At 35.0% G+C, this 17103-nt stretch overlaps 1 protein-coding gene across 9 annotated transcripts in view; it reads right to left on the reverse strand.

Moving 5' to 3' along the window:
* DGKB (diacylglycerol kinase beta) overlaps window positions 1-17103 on the reverse strand; it is a 316583-nt gene that overhangs the window by 192857 nt on the left and 106623 nt on the right. For 5 of the 9 annotated variants that reach the window (XM_072330508.1, XM_072330511.1, XM_072330513.1 and 2 more), the window contains 2 exons: window positions 7722-7838; window positions 4870-4943 (listed from right to left, as the gene is read on the reverse strand). In XM_072330508.1, coding sequence (XP_072186609.1) covers window positions 4870-4943; window positions 7722-7838 — 191 coding nt within the window. Of the gene's footprint in view, window positions 1-4869; window positions 4944-7721; window positions 7839-11962; window positions 11996-17103 lie in introns of all 9 variants that reach the window. The other 4 variants (XM_072330504.1, XM_072330505.1, XM_072330506.1 and 1 more) reach the window with 1 other exon arrangement.

Consider the following 17103-nt stretch of genomic DNA (forward strand, 5'->3'; position numbering starts at 1 on the left):
ATAAAATATCTTCCTATACTGTAGAATATTAAAAAAAAAATACAACTACAAATTTGAGGTTATTTGTCCTAAAAGTAAGACAAATATTTTCCTTCTTCAGTAAAAAGACTAGAAATGCAATTTCCTTCATTGATAACAATGTGGTACTTGCATGGTTTCTTATAAAGCTCAAGAGTTTGAGATCAGAAAGAACGAATGCATATCTCAGATCTGTGACAATGGTTTGAATTATTAACTCATGTATCTGCTTTTAATTTTAATACTTATGTGCCTCAAGCTAATTAATATAATAATGTTTAAAAATAATAGTAATTAAAAAAAATCCCTCCCCTTTGGAAGATCTCTCCCTTTCCTTTTACTGCCCTAAGTACAATAGAAGGGTAACAGAAGCTGAATTTATTTAAAAATGACTACACAGTTTCAAATTCAAGAAAACAAAACTGTTTAGATGCAATCTATGTGCGCACTGAGAGATACATATATGTGTATATTGAAGAAATGCATAATTTATCAGGCTAGGTGGAAGACAAGGATGTTACAATACTGAATACAAGCAAATTCATAATAATCTGTAAAACTGCCAAATTGGAACATTTTCTTAAATTCTCATTTATTTGGTATATCAGCTTCTTCATAAAGCATTATGTCCAAACACACTGAATACAATGTATTCCTGATGCCATCGATGATAGAAAAAGTCAATGTGAAATGACTGGTTTCAATTGCCAGCATGCACACTATTATCAACAGTTGTGATGACAACTAAATCAGATGTTCTACTGTGGATTTACAACACAGTACATTTCCATTCCATATGCAGTGTCTTACTGTTGTAAAAAGATCCCTTTTTATTTATTTATTTATTTTTGTTAGCATGAGTGAGTTGCTTCTCTGTGATACAGGATTTAAATTGGTCAAAGAGGCAGCTAATTTAACCCCAGAAGTTGACCAGGAGTTCTTAAACAGGATAGTTAGGAAGTTCTAAAGGGTCAAGAGTTATTTGTCTAAAGGTTAGCTGCTACAAAACATAGCAGCCATGACCCAAGCTTACATTACTGTTGTCAGGCATCAATGAAATGCTACAACAGCCTTCCAAATAGAGAAGGAGCAAGGTATCTCTAGCCAAAACCTGGAAGTCCACCTGCAGTATTAAAGTGATTACAATGAATTATTTTTGAATTATTGTAGACCTTCCACACCTCCTAATTGAACATCAATACCAGATAATCACTATGTAATGACTCACTGCAAATGACACATTGTGCTCTAAGTTATTTTAACACATTTGGAAGAGAGCAAAGAAGCCAAGGCCTCTGCCTCAAAAGTAAAAGAATACAGGCAGTTTCCCCCAGATGTAAAATATTACAGAAAGATCATTTGAAAGCGCTTCTGCTGAAACACTGTCTCAATGCTAAATGAAAGATTAGAAATCCAGATTAATCACAGGGTAGAGGAAAGAAGTACTCTAAACCAAAGTTATTGGAAAACAACAAAGGTCAAAGACAACATCAGCCTGTACTGCACAGACACTGAACGTAGAGTCAGCAGGAAACGTCAGTGTACGGAAGCTGATCTCCAGTGCATCCAACCGCACATTTGTCAAGGAAACAATTGTTTAAACTCACCTGCTGGTCAGGCAAATAAATTGGAAAATGGGTAAGGGGAAAAAAAAGTAATGAGTATGGCAAAACAACAGCATGATTTAGATGCTAACTATCTTATGGGAGAAGCACTACCCTTAACAATAGCAGAGTTCAGAAACAATACAGCCCATAACTAGTTGCCTGTTGTATATTCTTTCTGTAGAAATCAACTATTTTGTCAGTTGGGTACTAAGTACATTCATTGTATTCACTAACTATTGAAAGCTACCATCTTAATTTGTTAGATTTTAAACTCCAGCAAACAGGAATGTTCGGTATAGGGTGAAATGAATGTACTCTTTTTTGTTTGTTTGTTTTTGTTTTTTTTTTTTTTCCCTGACTAAATGAACCAAGTAGCATTCATTCAGAAATGTGCATTCACTGGCACAATGTGATTTGTCCTGAGGGAGATAGCTGACTAGTTTTGCTGAACTCCTATCCAACTTCATTTTCAATTAAAATCTACCTGTGGTATACGAAATTTTTATTCTCACCAATTCTAATTTGCAACTTTCTCCTTAATAAACATTACATTACACTTCAGCTCTAATTTATCAAATACATATGTATTACACATTGTACTAAACTGTTAAAGCCCAAAATAAACTTGTTTAAATTCGGTTGTATTTCCGGTAATGGGCAATAATATTAATCTATCTGAAAGAATGTACAACTGGATTATTTTCATAGTACTCTATTTTTTAAGTTATATCTGAAGACCATACCATTAGTTTTTAAAAGAGAAATCTACATAAGAATATCATATTTATCACTATATCTTTTGCAAAACTCTGGTTTTCCAACAGAATTCAAGTTTTAAAACTTATAAGTAGGATAATCTACATAGGATTGTTTAGAAGGTAATTCTGTATTCTGAATGCATTCCTTCCACATATTCCTTTCTCACAACACCTCTATTTCAACACTCAAAAAACATAGCAAAAGCATTTAACTCTGTTTCTTTAAAGCAATCCTCAATTATTTCCTTTGTGTTTTAGAGATTTATATATATATATATTTATATATGTATATATATATATAATTTTATTATTATTATTTTCTTTTTAGGGGGGAGAGAGAAAGAAATACACAAAAGAAAAAGGCAAGAGTACTTTTGAGGGAAGTACATTTATTCAACTGGTTGTCAGATGGATTAATGCACTCTCTGTAAGTCTAAGGGCAACGAAATGGGTTGGGTTACCATATGGCAAGGCACAAAATCTCATACAGGGAACTGTGGGAACACTGGAGCCTTGACAGTATTTGCAGTAACCTTTCTGTGTTCAATGACAGTCAATTAGAAATCATAACTCAATTCATCATGATCTCTGAAATAGAGAAAATCCTAAATAAAGACTGGGAAACAGTTCTCAGAAAAATCACTTTGATATCAATGAATCAAGATAATGTCTGTTTTGGAAACTGTGTTTTTGTTACAAGCTATCCTCTACTCCCACTGATACCCCACTGCTACACTGGTACATACGTAATAGTGTTAGTGAATGAAGTAGGATTCTTTTTTTTTTTTTTTTTTTTTTTAAGATTCGGATAACCTCTCTGGTCAGTTTTGCACCAGTAATAATTGCATCAAAATAAACTGGAGAGTGTCAGACTACAATCTGTGAGTAGAAACGGGAACTCTGACTGGAGAAAAAGTTTCTAATAATATTACATGACACACCTCATGTATTAAGATCATTCAGAAAATGAACTTGAGACCAACTCTGATCTGGGGACTGAAAGATGTGAAACAGTATTTAACTAACTTGTTCCTAGGTGATAACAAAAGAAGCACAGCTTTCAAATCTACTTCTCACTTATATATTTCCAGGCTGAATCCCTGATCTAGTGACTTCCTGTTTGAGCTATAAAAAAGGCAAACTGAATGCTACTGCATCACCCCTACAATGTTCCTGGCTGCCTACCAGGACCACCAATTGCTACATTTGATAAAATAATGTTTTATGGTCAACTGTTGGCTTGTAGTGTATTTTTATGATTGCAAAAGTAGGTATGGTGAACCTTTTGGATTAACTACCTTCAACATAAGTAGCATTGTTGACATTGTTGATATCCAGGTATATCAGTACAGGGAACTGATAACCAGCTTCTACATTCTGGCATCTTCTTCTTTCAGAGGACTGCAAGTGCAGTTTTGGTTAGATGTGCTCTGAAAACTGTCCTAACAACAACTCTTCAGTCCCCTTTGTTGTATCACATTTTAAGAGACAGCGTTTCAAAGAAATGGTCTAAAGGTATGAGTAGTAAATTGGTAGGAAAAGTTGACAAAAGTGCTCAATTGTTCAAAGCTTTAGAAACACACTGAATCCCTCCTTGTGAGTATTCACATAACCCAGTACCTATGTGCCATCTTCAGCTTGATCTTGGCTAGAAGACTAACATTTTTCAAGACTCATCCATGAAGTTATAGCAATGACATTGCAAGGTAGGCTATAAAAAAATTGGAGATCTGTGTGATAATAAAAAATGGCCGTATTATTAGCACTTGTGATTCTGAAGAACACTCCAAAAATTCAGCATTCCTGCCAGAGTTTAAAGAATAGGATAGGAGGAAAGTGTTTCCTACTTCTGTTATATCATACCTCTGATACACTAACTTTTGAGCATTAACTTTGGGATTTTGAATCCAAATCAATGTAATTACTGACATAAAGAAAATTTAGCCTTAAAGCTTGTGTGATTTGTCTTTTACATTTCAATTGGATTGTCAGAAGGCTTCGTACATACAGAAAAAAAAAAAAAAAAAAGAAAAAGGTTTTCTTCACTATAGGTAACTGTGGAGAGATTAGAGAGTCTAGATTTACTACATCCACATTAGAAAACAAAGTGCTAATTTTTGTCCTTTCTGTATAATTATCACAGAGATTAATAGAAAATCATTCTGATTTAGGAGTTACAATATAAAAATTAAAATGTAACAACATATTTGCATGCAAACACACAAAACCATACAGGGAATATAACTTATATTCCTGATGTTAAACTTAGAGCTTGTTCTAGCTTTGAATTGTAGGATTTCTAATCGTATGCCGGTTTGCACCTCTTCTAAACAGGGTGATGAGCTGTCAAAATTGAAGGCATACCATAATATAATACTTAAATTCTGGATGTCTTTTCGTGTACAAAGCCTTAAAAATCATTTTTAAACACACTACAGAAATTAGAAGAGAGCGAAAAAATAAGAGAGAGAAAGAATAAGTCTTACCTTTCTCCTTGTTTTCCACCACTTTTAGGATTGACAAAAACTAAAAGTGGATGAGTGCCTGGAACTGGAGTGATCTAAAAGGAAGGAATAATACAGCCACCCATTAATGCTGTGTTGCATTAATTTTATTTTATTCTTTTTTTCCTACAGCAGATAGAGAGCAAAAGGCTTAATGCAAACTATGGCAGCAATTCTACAATTTATAATAATTTATATTTATATACATATATCTCTCAAACTTGTAATTTGTGGCAAAGTAATACATATTAGAATCATAGAATCATAGAATCATAGAATCATAGAATTACTCAGGTTGGAAAAGACCTTGAAGATCATCAAGTCCAACCGCAGCCTAACCAGTAGCCTATCTCTTAAAAAACAACCACAAAACAATACCACAACAACAAACCTCTGCTAAATCATATCCCTGAGTACCACATCCAAGCGGCTCTTAAACACATCCAGGGATGGCGATTCAACCACCTCCTTGGGGAGCCCATTCCAGTACCTAACCACCCTTTCTGTAAAGAAGTTCTTTCTAATATCCAACCTAAACTTGCCCTGGCGCAACTTGAGGCCATTTCCCCTCGTCCTGTCACAAGTCAGTAGTGAGAATAGACCTGCCCCACTCTCACTGTAAGAACCTTTCAGGTACTGGAAGACAGCAATAAGGTCTCCCCTCAGCCTCCTCTTCCTCAGACTAAACAGCCCCAGCTTCCTTAGTCTCTCCTCATAGGGCTGATTCTCCAAGCCCTTAACAAGCCTCGTTGCCCTTCTCTGGACCTGCTCCAGTACCTCCATGTCCTTCTTGTGCTGAGGTGCCCAAAACTGGACACAGTACTCGAGGCGAGGCCTCACCAATGCTGAGTACAGGGGCAGGATGACTTCCTTAGTCCTGCTCACCACACCATTCCTGATACAAGCCAGGATGCCATTGGCCCTCTTGGCCACCTGGGCACACTGCTGGCTCATATTCAGCCGACTGTCCATCAGCACACCAAGGTCCCTTTCCGTCTGGGAGCTTTCCAGCCACACCTCCCCAAGCCTGTAGGATTGCCTGGGGTTGTTATGACCAAAATGCAGGACCCGACACTTGGCCCTGTTGAAACTCATTCCATTAACCTTGGCCCATCGATCAAGTACATCGATCAAATACAATTAAATACAAATATATATACATACACATTTAATTCTAGGTGTCTGTTATTGTTATACAACTGTGATGTCATGCTAACCTGTAATTCCATTGAAACCAATACTGCTATATGTAGGTTATAACTGTCACTATCTTCTCAATAGTGAAGAAAACTTTACGAAATGCATGATTGATTCAGACAAAAAAAATAATTTCCTATGGGAAAAAAGCTATGAAGAAACTGCATTTTGCAGTGAGGAGAAGAGGAAATGACAGTGTACTATGAAGGTGTAATGATGAAATCTTAAACTCCACATAGTTGTTTGATAATTTTTAATAATTGAAAGAAAACTGCAATATTTGATATAATACGCACTTTAAAAATGTAACAAACAGAATAATAATATTTTTTTTCTAAACAATTTAGAAAGCTGGAAAACTGCTCCAGACTGTGAAGAATTAAAAGGGTTACATGTCTAGAATGTTTAAAAGAATATTAAGAGTTTAAAGCCAACATCTCTAAAGTCATACACTTACCAGCTACAGAGATGATAAGGCTTAGGCTCTCTATTTCAAAATAATGTATTTAAAGTTCTTGCTTAAAATCATTAATCATGACTGCTGAAACAACAAAATCTATTAAAATGAATATTCCATAAAACAGAATTTAGGGCAGAATCAAAGAACATTACGTGCCTTACAGGCATCCTGTAAACACAGGTACATAGTCAAAGAGACATCTGAAAGCACTTTTCTTTTAGTAGCATGTGTTCAGCAGTACAGGGTTAATTGCATCCATAACTTCATAAACAATTGATCAAATTCTGAACCAATATTTCACACATAATAAGGAAAAGCTCCAGCAAACTCTGGAATTAAACCAAGTACAAAACCAACCCTGGATCATGCTCTGTCACAGTAGATTGTTTCAGTATAGTGGTGCATGTAGAAACATATATCAAATTACAGGATATAGTGAAGTTTGTCATATATTTAATTTTTATCTACTGTTTTAATCAATTTTAGTTATTTAGCCAATTCCCGTGATGTTTGTCCCTGTGAACTAAGTGTAAACCAATGGTGTTCATTGTGACAGAGATGGACTACCTACTGAAATCCCTTAGGACGCAGGTTAATTAATGAGACTCGTCCTAAGGTTATACATGATCTATTACTTCCTCTAATTAGAAATAATAATCCTGATCATTATGCTGGTTAGCTACAAAGAAGCAAGATGAATGTGCTTAACTATGATTAATTGTCTTTAAGTTTTGCAGATCTCCACTGCCACTAAGTTATCTGCTCACGGCTGTCTATTGGAAGGAAGGATTGGTCATGATAATTTTCTCAACAAAAACTAAAATTTGAATAGATATAAAATAAAAAAACTTTATGCCAGAACTTACCCACACTACTGCAGGTAAGTTTAAGACCATCAAAAAACAATAATCTAATAAGTTGTTTGTATTCCGCTCAATTCTAACATAATGTCTTTCAATTAATTTCTTATAGCTTTTCTAAATAATGTAGATTTTTACATGATGCAATTAAAATTTTACACTGAATAAGTGAACACTGTCAGGCCTTAATCTTATTATTATTATTTGTAAGTGTGAAATATTAGAAGAACTAACACATAGGAAGTATTTCCCTTTAAAGACTGGTTACTCTACTGTTGTCTTCATACCTCTTAAAATTAAAATAACAATAATCACACCTGAAGACCTTGTCCATCTACGGTGATGGAATTTGCTCTCTGCATTTTGTTTCGTTCTCCCAGTTTGTTCATTTGCTGGGGACATCCCTTTTCTTTTTTCACTGTTGCCTGCCTTTCCTTCAGGGGAGAAGAAAGAAAAAAAAAAAAAAAAAAAAAGAAAGAGAGAAAATTAAACAAACAATTTTTATAATGCTATAAAATGATAACTAAGATCCTAAGATCCCCCCTACATGCTTTTTGACTGGAGAGTAATGTCAGATTCTGCTTTAGTGAAAATGAAATATCCAGCTACTACACAATGACTGTCCACTTCACAAAATATCTATCTATTTGCCTGTACATTTCATAATGACTAGGCAGTGGATGGATGAAGGTGTGCAGTCACAATACAATTTAATGCAATATGAAAAGATAATCTGACATTACTAGGTTGGCATTCTGAAACTTAAAACCAATCATACAAAATATACCTGTTCTAAATGTGCCATGATCATTCGAGTGTCTATCTTTAAGAGGCTAACCTTTAAAGTAGCTTTTTATTAAAAAACAAACAAACAAACAAAAAACAAAAAACATTTTGTATCAGAAGGAGACCAGCTGAAGTTCTGATTCTACATCAGATTCTAAACAGCTGTCAACTTTCGATGGTGATATACAGCACAGTCAGATTGCTTTTTGAAAGAGAAACACTTAGAAGTTTGTGTGTTGTTGTCATTATATTTGCAACTCTTGTCAGGTCATTTCAGAAAATTCTGAAAGCAAAAATTGTCCTTGTTCTTTGAATCTCATTTATCCTATTTATAAACTGCACCCAGCATGTTCTTTTAGTTTGTCCAAAAATGCACCACAAATTAAGACAAGCAGATGTTTGTCAAATAGAATCAGTAAAACCAATCCTGACTGCTCTCCAGCCACTCTCCTCACTTTACAAGAGTGAGGGGACTTTCAGCTTGTCAGGGGAAAGTGCTGGCACAAAGCTGCTGTGCTACAGAAGAACATGAAGGACACCGTTGCATCCCCTGCAGTTGCCCTCTGTAAATATTTCATGAAACGTTAACCATTTACATTCCATACCAGGACAAATCCATCTCTCAGGTACCTCTGATTAAGCCTAAGGGATTGCACAAGCAATTAATCCATGCCACTTTTTCTCTATCAGTTTAAACTGGTATGAAGCAATGACACAGATTTCGAGGGAGGAATGGAATAGATCCTAGCTTGATGCTGTGCCTTTCTAGCATCAGCATAACACAGATGTTACTCACCACTGTTTTTCTATCGTCATTGGTTTCCCTAAATTTGAACATGAACCCAGACTCAAACTAATTCTGAAGCAAACAGTGGTCCAAGTCACCCCTGACTGTTTTTGGTTGCCCAGCGCTTTGCAGAACTGGGGCAATATGCTGATGATACCAAATTAGGAGGAGTAGCTGACACACCAGAAGGCTGCACAGCCATTCAGCAAGACCAGGGCGAGCAGAGTGTTGGGTGGAGAGAAAGTTAACAAGGTTCAACAGGGGCAAATCTAGAGTCTTACACCTGGGGAGGAATAACCACAAGCACTGGTATAGATTAGGGGTTGACCTTCTAGAAAAGGAGCTCTGCAAAAGAAGGTTCTGGGTGCCCTGGTGGACAGCAGGTTGACCATGAGTCAATAGTATGTCTTTGTGGCCAAGAAAGACAATTTAAAAAGGCACAGCCAGAGGGTTGAGAAAGACGACATCTGGGGGAGTAATGTGTTCAGTTCTAGGCTCTCCAACTTAAGAACGACTCTTCTAGAAGGAGTCTAGTAGGGAGCCACAAAGACCATGTGGAGTCTCCCTTACGAGGAAAGGCTGAGACCTGGGGCTGTTTAGCCCAAAGCAGAGAAGACTGAGAAGGGATCTTACCAATGTTTATATCAATGTTTATATATATCTAAAAGGCAGTTGTCAGGAGGATGGGGCCAAGTTATTTTCAGAGGTGCTCAGCAACAGAACAAGGGGCAATGTGCACAAATTGGAACACATGAAGCACCAATTGAACATGAGGAAAAGCTTCTTTACTTAGAGACTGGAACAAGCTACACAGAGAGGCTGTGGAGTTTCATTCTCTGGAGATATTCAAAACCCATCTGGATACTTTCCAGTGCAACCTACACTAGGGAACCTGCTTTAGCATAGTGGGGCTGCACTAGATGATCTCCAGAGGTCATTTCTTACTCCTATGATTCTATGATTAGATTACCTATAAAAGGCAATCTAAAAAACTATGTTTCAAGAAAAATAAAAATAAAAATAAAAAATGAGGGAGTCCACACAAGGAGACATCTAAAAATTTAGTTAACAGAGTTCTTGGATGTTTCAAATAACTTGACTGTTACAAGCATCCAGACTACAATATTATTTTTAATTTTATAAAGCTTACATAAGCTTTACATAGAAAACAGTAGAAACAACTAAAACAATGAAATTCAGCCCTAACTTTCAGAATGCTGTCTGAGAATTCAGCAGCTCTTTGTTTATGTGCTTGATGATTTTTAGAAACTAGAACTAGGATGAGGCATCCAAACAGAATGCTTGTGAAATAATACAAACTCTAATGCACAATGATACTGGTTAGTGTTAAGGATAGAAAGTGTGAAACTTCAGTGAGAAGGAAACTTCATAACTCACTACATATGTAAAAAGTAGCATTGATGTTTCAAACAACTCTACTCTTAAAAGTCAACAGGCTCTATATAAATTGAGTATACCACCTTAAACAGAATTTTATATTATCTAATTTTATAAGGCCAAAACTGGATGTTGCAAAATATTCAGAAATTAAATCAGATTTCAGAAGTGCAGACACATTAATAGTATAAAACTGTGATTCGGAACAAAAATTACAGAAGGAGAGAAGATTTTTAAAAGTCTAGACAGTTCAAAGTTAACAGAAAGGAACAGATTTGACATATAGAGGATGTGTATTTTAAGAGCTTAAAAAACATGATTCAAAAGATACCTTATGAAGTGTGACATCAAAAATCTTGTTTTTACCCAGAGGAAAAGTGTTTATTCACTGCTGAAAACTGTCTTTACATTAAGGATGCTTACCACCATAACCAAAACTTTTCTTCAATCATTTTTATCAAAATCTAGTAACAATTACTTTAAACAAAATTTCTGATACTGTTGTTTGTCCCAGCATGAGACAGACAGCAAATATCCTCATTTGGCCTTGGTTCTATGACTGCCACAACAGCAACATCCTTTCCACAATTTACATTACCTGCTCCATAAGCAAAACAATTGCTTGCCTTACAGATTAAAATTCCTCCTAAGCAGTGGCCACAAAAAACAGGCCATACACTCTGCACATTTGGAAGGAAAAGGCATATTCTTCATATAGAACTCTCTAAAGTGTTATAAACAATTAAATATGGATATTTGATGACACTATACTTGAAGGTCTACTTTTCCAAGTGAGTGCAAATATAGTATTTCCTATCAACTTTCTTTCAGGAACTACAGTGTAACATTACAAAGATATCCAAGATTGTCAGGAACCAAGGAGTGCCATTCTCTTATCAAGTCATAATAGTTTAACAAAACCTTCTTTGGATAACATTCTATAAGCTCTAGCAACACTATTACAAATTTAACATGCACTGAAGAAATGGTATTAAAAATGCAAGCATTTATTTTTCAAAGTAAGAAATGCTGACACAACTGTGCTGTATTTAATATCTTTTCTAATTGAAGCATACAAAATGAATAATGCATCTGTGAATGACTTTGTTTAGTGTACATGCATGAGGTTGACAGAGATACAGAATACAGCATTTTAAAAGCTATTGTACATTTTGATGGCTCAAAGATTTGAACTTTTCTGCTCTTTTGGTATGTCAGAGCAAATACCTTTCAAAACAGTACTTACCAAAACAATCTTTTCCACCCATTTTGACACATCTCACACCCTCTTTTCTCCCCTTGAATTCCCACATTGAGATCACTACCCATTAACTGAGAAGATGGATCTTCTAGGATTCAGAACTGCTCCAGAGAGCACTGTCAGATAATAGCTACCCAGTTGTATCTATCTTTCACTAATCCAAATGAGAATTAAAGAATTGATGAGACAGGGCCTTACAAACAACAACACAGAAACACCATGACTAGATTTTTAGTTCAGCCCCAAAATGCACTTTTAGCAAGACAAATGTACGTTATCATGATCCGTTAGTATTTGTGCGCACAAGGATGCCTCCCGTTACGCACCTCAGGGAGCAAACCTCCTAAAGTGGGGAGTGTCTGTTGGAAAAAAAGAAGGTTAGGCTGCAATACCAAACAGCTGAGATGGCAGCGGGCACTGCAAGAGCTCTCACAAGGAACTGTACCTTGCAGCAGTTGTATTCAACAATGAATGTACATTGCGCTTCACCCCCACCCCCGCAACATATTTGCACAAGCACAAACATTACTCCCCTAGTGTTTTACATTATATAACTTATATTCCAGGAATAATACATGTGATCATTTTATCAACAGCTGAAAGTATTATGAAACCTGAGGACTACACTACTTCATACAATAAAATGTCGTACTTGGTACTTAGGAAATGCTCTTTTTATTTCATCTTCTAAGTCTTTGAAACCACATTCAATGTAGGGAACCTTATTTACAAAGCTTTTCTCTATTAAAGTGGAAAAAGTATAAAATGTAATAGTCCTAAACAGTATTTCTACCTTTTCCTTGGATAAACAGTCTTTTCCTTTACACAATAGTGACATTTAGAAATATGAAACTCAAGAGAAAACAGATGAATAGTAACTAATGGCTTACTAATTATCTGTTTACATTTTATCTGCTGACATGGCATCCACTGCCTATACAACAAAAATTATTTTTTTACACCTTGTCTCTTATTCAGTTTGCACAAATCTGTAGTTTTCTTAATTATTTTGAAAACAACTGTGATCATACATAACAGTATATTTTTAGAATTTATTCATTAAGTAGGATTATAAAACCATTAGTGAATAGTTTACAACATTACACAATTTGTCAAATACCTACTGAAAACATCAGATGATTTCAATATAATTACTTTTATACTATACACCTACAGATGATATATGTACTTGAAAGCCCAGAACAGGTATGCATAAGATATACTGATGAGAGGAATCTGATCATGTAATATCTGATGGAATCCATAGAATACCATGCAAAAATATACTCAAATGTTTGCAGCACAAAGGTCATGGAAGTATAAATACATGACTTGAATACCAGACTGAAGTTTAGTGCTTTTTAAATAAATTTAAATAAATTTAAATAAAGTTTAGTGTTCTTTAAGGGCTGGCCCATGATTCCATAGAGCTACCTTGTTCAGTGGGAGTCTTCAAGAGATGCAAAACTCCTGCTTTAGTATGCAAAGAGATATTAGATCAAGTACTTCTAGACAGTCATTTTGTAAATCTGTCCTGTAGTCTGCTAATAAAAATCCTCTTGCATTTAATTTCTGTCCACAGTTATACAACATCTGAAGAGAATCAGACAACCTGAAAACCAAAGATAAGCGCACCCCCCCACACACACAAAACAACCTCAAAAAACCTAAACCAACCCAAAGCCATATCAATCAAACAAACAGAACAAAACAAAAAAAACAGAAACTAACAACAAACAAAAAAACTAAAAACACCCTAGGTTGCAATATATTTGTAATAGCTATTTGATGTCACATCCATCTATGATTTAGAAGCATCTGTAATCATCTATATACACATATAGATAAACGCATCTGTAATTATATATCTGTGTGTCTGAATACACACACATAGATTATACCCCACAATCTGTAGGATGTATATGTATATATATTTCAACTACTGGTAGCCTTAATATATAGAAAAAGATAATTCTAGAATGGAGACTGTCATTTGGGAATACCCTCTGAAACTCTCTGATTAAAAACAAGACTGCACTCAACAAGGAACTGCTACACAGTAGCCTTATATACACATTACATTACTTGCTTAATATGTTTAAATAAAGGTGGAAAGAATCACACACCAAAATTACTATAAAGTATTTCTCATTTAGCATGTTTGTCTTAGTTCATTTAGTTCATTGAAGAAAACCTGCCTGATGTCTTGCACCCATTCAATATGAGCATCAGTGTGCCCCATCATTAGAACAAAAACTGATTATTTTACCTGCAACCTAAATGAACATGTGCTATAGAAGACAATAATACACACTGTCTGAGACAGAGTTGGAAAAAAATAATAATTGAAAATACACTCATTCGCACAAGGTACTATATTGGGTCAGGGCAATCTCAAACAAGAATATCGGCAGGGTGATGAGCAGATAAAGAAAACCCTATGGAGAAGGACTTGGGGGCACTGGTGGATGAAAAGTTTGACATGAACCAGTACTGTGCACCTGCAGCTCAGAAAGCCAACTGTCCCTGAGGTTCATCAAAAGAGGGGTGGCCAGCAGAGACAGACTGTCCCCTCCTCCACTCTGACTTTGTGAGGCTCCCTATCTGGAGTACTGGGTTCAGCTCTATGGTTCCCAGCACAAGAATGGAGCTGCTGGAGTGGGTGCAGAGGAGGGCCACAGAGATGATCAGAAGGCTGTAGCACCTCTCCTACTCAGACAGGCTGGGAGAATTGGATTTGTTCAACCTGAAGAGGAGAAGGCTCCTCACTGCAGCCTAAACAGAAGATAAATATGGAATATTACTCAGAGGGTGATAAGCATGCTGTCCAGAAAAGCTGTGGATGCTCCTTCCTGGAGGTGTTCAAGGCCAGGCTGGATGTGGTGGTCTAGTGGGAGGTGTTGCTGAGCTGGGTGTTGGAAGTAGATGATCTTTAAGGTCCTTTCAAACTAAAACATTCTATAATTCTATATAGGTAAGGGTGTAAGACAATCCAATAGGAGAGAAAGTAAGAAATAAACACGGGGACAGGCAACAGTAATGACTTGCAGGCAGGCAACTAGTTATAAATTAAAATGATTGAATGGCTGCCATTTCAGTTTATCAGCATCTTATTATTTTAACATTGAACTGTGTTTGCCGAACAGATAATTAGTTAGGAAGATACATTTTCCTCCAGGGCAATTATTAATTTCCTTTTGACTTCAAAGAAATGAAAAAGCTCTTAGTGTAGATAAGCACACCATTATATTTCACGTCTGTTTTAGATTTGCAGAGAACTGAATCTGCAACATGATACACAACTGAAAAGGAAAAAAAACTAACTTTTTTCATCTATTTCAATTGCTAAACTATTACCTAATATTCATAACCAGATTAAAATTTACACACATGCGCACACACACCTGCAGACGCATATAAATTCATGTAGGATTTTTTTGTGGTATCTTGTACATTCAAAAACTCAGCACAAGGCTAGTACTCAAATTGAAAGAAACAGGCTGTTCATGAAGATGATTACACACTACACTGATTTTGTGCTCTGTGTTGAGCTTGGATTCAACTGAGTTAACACTTTTCTCTACTGTAACAAAAACAGAAAAAATCATTTTAGGATTAAAAAAAAAATAAATGGAAAATGGATTAAGGAAGACTCATTTTTCAACCAGGAACTGCTCATTCCCTTTTACTATCTGTACATTTATGCTTTCCTATGTGAGTAACATTTAACTATCACAGAAAAATACTACCACTAAAATATATTATCAGACATGAAAAAAAGTATCTATATGTTGAAATTATGGAACAGGTATCAGCTATTTATTCTCCCTAAATACTTCTAGGGAAATAAAACTACTGTACAGTACTTTCTGCTTTAAAGTGTATTAGTTTTTTTCCAACACAACACACTTCCTATATTTACACAAAAATCACAGAAGTGTGAAGCTATAGATTATAATGTATATTGCTTTGTTTCACAAGGCATAGTGTTTGTCTAAAACATCATTTGCTATATGATTATGTGTCTAAATAGGACTAATTATAAACAGAACATTTTCTGAACACTGTTCTTTATGTTCTTGAACAACAAAAAGCAAAATCCTAGCTCCAATCAGATAAATTTCCTGTCACCATGAAAATATACAGCCAAATATATTTTAAGAGATCAAGTGAATTATGATTATATTTTATATTTATATTTTATATTATATATGTAGATGGTGTATACAGTGGTTTTATATATAAAATTCACGCTTTTATGATTTGGTCCTAAATTACTTTAATTATTGCCACTAGACAAAAGAACAAAGCAAATTCACTTATAAGAAAGAAGTTTCAAACTTCCTATCATCCCAGAATGCTGGAAAATAAAGTTAAAAATCAAACAGAAGGAAATTTATCCAATTTAAAATTTAATTTTTGTCACTTCTTGCCTTCTGTATTTCATCAGAATCTCCCCCTTTGAAACAAACTGGTTACTATGGAGATAGTGGTAACTTGCGTATAGTAATGCTCACACTGCTTTTGAGGCACCTTATGTTTTACGATTTATCCCACGATTACCTATTTTTTTTTTTCACTCCACAATTAACAATTTTAATTATAGTTTACAAAATCAATTATAGAAATTAAATAAAAAATAAATCATTTTAAAATTCACATTAATTATAGGGGAATCAAAACAATCATACTTCATGAAATATATATATAATCCATCCGGTTTTATTGGATGAACTGTCATTAGACAAAACTACTTCTGTCTTGGTTGGAAATAGTAAAGACTAGTAGTTTCTTTATATACATAAAATAAAATAATAAAAGAGAACATCCTATATATTTATTACTAAATGGAGTAAAGGTATGAAATGAAGAAGCCAAAAGGTATGCTAGCAGTTTTCCCTTTCTGCATTATAAAACATGTGGACTGGGTAGAGGAGTGGTATCAGAGAGAAAGACCAATTTTTTTCTTCACTACTCACTCATCTCATTCCAGTACTCAGATTTTAACCTGGTTATGATCTCATTCTGGACTCTTGGTAGGCTAGGATTCAATTGAGTTAAAGATTTTTAAACTCACTGACAGTCAACCTTATCATGAACTTTCATTATGTGCATGTAATTAATTGGGTCCAATGAACAAGATCAGTACTGAGTTATAGACTTTTCCCCCCCACCATATAATTAGAATATAATTACCCACAGGATATCAGAATGATGCAAAACCTTTCCTCTAAATGTGCCCTCATTAGGAAACAAGTCTCAATGTACATTTATTCAATCAGTATGAATTAATTTAAATGTTACTGAAATAAAAGAGAGTAGCTATAAAGCGTATCTGACATCTATTAAAAGACTATCACTTGAGATCTCTACACACAGTTTATAACAGAACTCATTTAACTCAAGCAAAAAAACTCACTATACAATCCTTATATACAGTAAACAAAAAGTAAAAAGGACTAAAGTT

This window comes from Excalfactoria chinensis, chromosome 2, assembly GCF_039878825.1.
Source record: "Excalfactoria chinensis isolate bCotChi1 chromosome 2, bCotChi1.hap2, whole genome shotgun sequence".
Taxonomy (NCBI): domain Eukaryota; kingdom Metazoa; phylum Chordata; class Aves; order Galliformes; family Phasianidae; genus Excalfactoria; species Excalfactoria chinensis.